The sequence below is a fragment of the Corticium candelabrum genome, chromosome 1 (assembly GCF_963422355.1).
Source record: "Corticium candelabrum chromosome 1, ooCorCand1.1, whole genome shotgun sequence".
Taxonomy (NCBI): domain Eukaryota; kingdom Metazoa; phylum Porifera; class Homoscleromorpha; order Homosclerophorida; family Plakinidae; genus Corticium; species Corticium candelabrum.
In genome coordinates this window covers 14640317-14642816 of record NC_085085.1, presented here as the reverse complement: position 1 = coordinate 14642816, position 2500 = coordinate 14640317, and the positions used below count along the sequence as shown (strand labels likewise).

Sequence of the window (2500 nt, the reverse complement as noted above, 5' to 3'; positions counted from 1 at the left end):
TCGTAATGCTTTCACGTTTTGACTTAGGTATGTAAGACGTTCTGCCTCCTTTATGGCTTCTCTTGCATCCAACTGAGCATCCTTTAGCTCTGTGGCTTGTCTCTACACACAATACAACAGCGTTAATTCAAGCTGTAAACCCACAGTTTCACTGTCTAAGTACACTTAAGCGGGAATGAGCATGGTGCTAGATGTAACTTCAGGCCCGGATCCCGTTATTTTTGAAAGAGGGGGTTGACCTGGTAGCAGTTATTTATAGCATTACTAATTTTCTCTTTTCTAATGAAATTATTGAACCACGCCTATTGGAAAATAGGGGGTTGAAACCTTCTGAACCCCCATCTGGATCCGGGCCTGAACTTGTCTGGGTTAATAGCAGATTGCCTTATAAGTTAATATTTCTTTTGGACACAATACATACCCTTCGTTCTGGCAGGCAGTGAAGCACGCTGCTGGCTGATTCAGTATAATCTTGTTCTGTAACCATGGTAGAATCTGGTTGGCTGTCATAGTCCAGACTGTCTACATTGTGATCTTCCACAGATTCATGGTTGCTATGAAATCTAGAATCAAGAGCACTTTTGTTTATTGACAGGTATGGCCCCTCTAGATAGCTGGGAGGCAGATTCTTCCAATCCCATCCTTCAACAAGGCAAAACACAGCAAAAAAGTGCTTGCATGGAATTTGTTCTTTTTTCCAGTCTGTGCAAGTACATGATGGTAATTTATGAAAAGATCCGAACTCAACGGTATGCCAAACATCTTTTTTGGACTGTGACTTCACATGAAAGACACCAGATCTAATAGGATTGCAGTAAACATCTTCAGTACAAAACTTGAGAGCAGATGACTTCCTTTCAAGACAATGAGCCACAATACTAGATGGTCTATTATGTAGATATGATGGTATGGATTTGTCATAGGAACGATAGTCTGTGCTTGCTTTATAGTTTAGGAAAAGATATCTTTCTCTTTGATCTGGTAGGAAATGGTGAATGAGAATCTCGATAATGCTTGATAGTGTCAGGTCTCTCTTCCTTGGCAGATATGAATATTTCAATAGCTTGTTTTGAGCCTCAGTCCCATTGTCTGTTTCAACTGCAGCATGATAGGAATTGTCACGAAGACATCGAGCCCATTTCTAATCAGCAAGCAGACATTTATAAACACAACTATGTATCAGAAACCTACTAAAAAACTTCTCTGACATGTACACAGATATCACAAACTCGCATGTATGGACAACCTACACAGACAGACACAGACAGACACACAGACAGACACGCACACACACACACACACACACACACACACACACACACACACACACACACACACACACATACACACACTAGAGTCTTACCTCAGGAATACACAGCCATTTTCGTGACAGCCACTGGTTGACTTGGTCATGACAACGGCACACATCACTCTGCTTTAAGTTCTCTTCTTCTTTTCTGTAAAAGTAATCAATGGCTTTATCAGGCTCTTGGCATGGAGGGGCATACGCCATCTTTCTCAGTATTTCTAGCAGTGATTCACTCTCTGTGGTGTTTAATCCATGCTTTAAATCTCTTACCAAATCGTGTCCACGCTTGTTCCCTATGAAAGTCACACAGATACAGGGTTGATTCTGGAAAGGATGTAGTGAGGCCTGTCATTTGAGCTTCTGAGTAATCAGTCATCCAAAATTGTGGTTTCCAGGCTGGGTTCCAATCTTTGAGGATTTGTAGTGCTTCGACAATTTGTTCAGCTGTTTCATGCTGTATTACAAAATCAGCAACTACTGTGTAGTTAACGTTAGTCTTTACGCAGATAAAGAAGAGCGCAAGATCATACTTGGTTGTTTTGTATGTTGCATCAATAAGACTGATGGTATTGCCATAGCGTACCAATAGATCTTGTTGCCACTTTTCTTGATGGACATACAGCATGTGTTGCTGAGATTGGGAAGCTGTTGAGCTAAAGGTGATTGGTGCGTCAGGCCTGGGTTTGCATGACTTGCTAAAATTGTTTTTTGACAGACTGACTGATTCATTATTTGGTGTACCTGTACAGGATGTAGCTGTGTTTAGAGGGCCCTTTACATTTCTGTAAGGTCGGAAATGATACTTAGTACCAGGAGATTCTATTTGCCACTGTATAATACTCAATGACAAATTTTCTTGGTCTACTTTTGATAGCTTGAGTTTCTGTTTTGCTAAATAGATGTGGTTCTTTATGTCAACACTAGAGGGATAGTAGGCTCTGTTTGTCTCCTCAGGTTTTATACCTTGATCAACATTTAGTCTGGTTTTTACGAATCTTCGTAAGGCTGCTTTCACCTCAGTCACTTTGGTTATGCCATCACGAACAATGTTACTGATTTCATGTATGATTGCAGGGTGAACTGTTTGTGCAAATCCTGCAGCTCCTCCACAAGAATGATTGGAATGAGCATCAACGTCAGGAAGTGAAACAAAATATCGTTTGGTGTAGCTGGCTGTACCACTCTTCATTG

General features: G+C 40.9%; 1 protein-coding gene across 1 annotated transcript in view; it reads right to left on the bottom strand.

The window, feature by feature from the left end:
- LOC134176532 (uncharacterized) overlaps nucleotides 1-2500 on the bottom strand; it is a 4741-nt gene that overhangs the window by 1453 nt on the left and 788 nt on the right. The window contains 4 exon segments of the mRNA XM_062643204.1: nucleotides 1-102; nucleotides 422-1141; nucleotides 1364-1573; nucleotides 1575-2500. The exon segment at nucleotides 1-102 is cut by the window's left edge and continues 744 nt beyond it; the exon segment at nucleotides 1575-2500 is cut by the window's right edge and continues 788 nt beyond it. Coding sequence (XP_062499188.1) covers nucleotides 1-102; nucleotides 422-1141; nucleotides 1364-1573; nucleotides 1575-2500 — 1958 coding nt within the window.